General features: G+C 39.2%; 1 protein-coding gene across 1 annotated transcript; it reads right to left on the reverse strand.

The window, feature by feature from the left end:
* Positions 1-608: 608 nt before the first annotated feature.
* On the reverse strand, positions 609-870 carry LOC119522033 (signal transducer CD24-like). The gene has a single exon (XM_037820756.1). It carries the CDS (start codon positions 868-870, stop codon positions 637-639), a length of 234 nt encoding a protein of 77 aa, XP_037676684.1. The 3' UTR covers positions 609-636.
* Between the last annotated feature and the right edge of the window lie 611 nt (positions 871-1,481).

Consider the following 1,481-nt stretch of genomic DNA (forward strand, 5'->3'; position numbering starts at 1 on the left):
TACATAAAAAGTCAAATACAATGTCAAATCCAAAGCCTCAGAAATAAAAGAGTTCAGTTCCCAAGAGAAAAGTGATAGCTTAACAATGTAAAACTTTTATCTAGAGTTTATCAGCACTAAATTAGTATTGGTGAAACAGTACATGTAGAATTTACAGTAACACCTGGAGGTTGCTTCTAATGTACACATAAATAGAATCATGGAAGCTTTTATGTTACCTAATCATTTCATGGCCCTATATATTTAATGTACCAAATGAAAACTGAATCTCCATTCCACACCCCATTGCTTCTCTCTAGGTAAGAGAAAATCTATTTGTTTTTCAAGGTAGAGTTTTAAGTGTCCATATTTCTTAAGTCACATTTAAGGAAATCCTCTCTTCATTTTGGATGTTGTCTGTCTTCATCTTCTACATAAAACAGCAGAATTAATATTGGCATTCATCTTCTAGTCAAATCCTTCACATGTTCTTCAAACCAGTCAAATTTGGGATTCTCAACATTTTCTGTATCAATAAGGTGTGGAACCAGTAGATTCGATGAAGACCTGTTTTCTCCTTGCCACACTGGACTTCAGATGCCATTTGGGTTGGGTTCAGAAGACGGGGAAGCATAGATGTTTCTTGACCTGAGTCTCTTAGCAGTAAAGATGTAAAAGGGAGAGTGAGATCACGAGGAGGCTGGCTGTAGACTGCAGGGCACCACCTCCTGGGGTGGTGACATTAGTTGTACTTGGGGCAGCTGAGGTACTCTGGGAGGAGTTACTTGAAAGTGTTCTGACAGTTGTTTGATTTGAATAAATCTGCGTGGGTAAGAGCAGCGCCAGAAGCAGCAGCCCCAGTCCGAGCCTGGCCACCATCGCATTGCCCATGTCCGCTCCGTCGGCGCGCTGCGACTCTCGCTGGATGCTGGGTGCGTGGAGAACCACTGGCTAGGGGCGGGCTCAGGCAAGGTGGGGTCTCTGTTTATTTTTAAACAGTTTTATTTGCACACCATATTTTCCCTCCTAAGTAAACAATCAATGGTTCCTGGTATAATCACATACTTATGCATTCACCACTACAATCTGTATGAGGACATTTCAATTTCTTCCACAAAGAAAGAGGAAGATGAGAAAAAAGAAAAAGAAAAAAATGGTGAATAAAAAAAGAAAAAATACAATACAATGCAATACAATAAAAAGGTCAGACAAAACCATCACCACCAAGAATTCCATACCTCTCCATTATATCCCCCTCTTATAGACATTTAGCTTTGATATATTGCCTTTGTTACAATTAGTGGAGGCACATTGTTACTGTTAGCTATAGTAGCTAGCTTGCATTGATTGTATTTTCTCCCCAATACCATCCCATTTTCAACACCTTGCAAAGTTGACATTCATTTCTTCTCCCTCATGTAAAAACATTCTTATATTGATTCATTTAATCACCATCATTGACCACTCTAGATTTCACTGAGTTATAGTCCCAGTCTTTATCT

Source organism: Choloepus didactylus, chromosome X, assembly GCF_015220235.1.
Source record: "Choloepus didactylus isolate mChoDid1 chromosome X, mChoDid1.pri, whole genome shotgun sequence".
Lineage (NCBI taxonomy): Eukaryota > Metazoa > Chordata > Mammalia > Pilosa > Megalonychidae > Choloepus > Choloepus didactylus.

Bases quoted from the DNA above. Each gene is read 5' to 3' on its own strand.
- LOC119522033 (XM_037820756.1), bottom strand. From the start codon at position 870: ATGGGCAATGCGATGGTGGCCAGGCTCGGACTGGGGCTGCTGCTTCTG.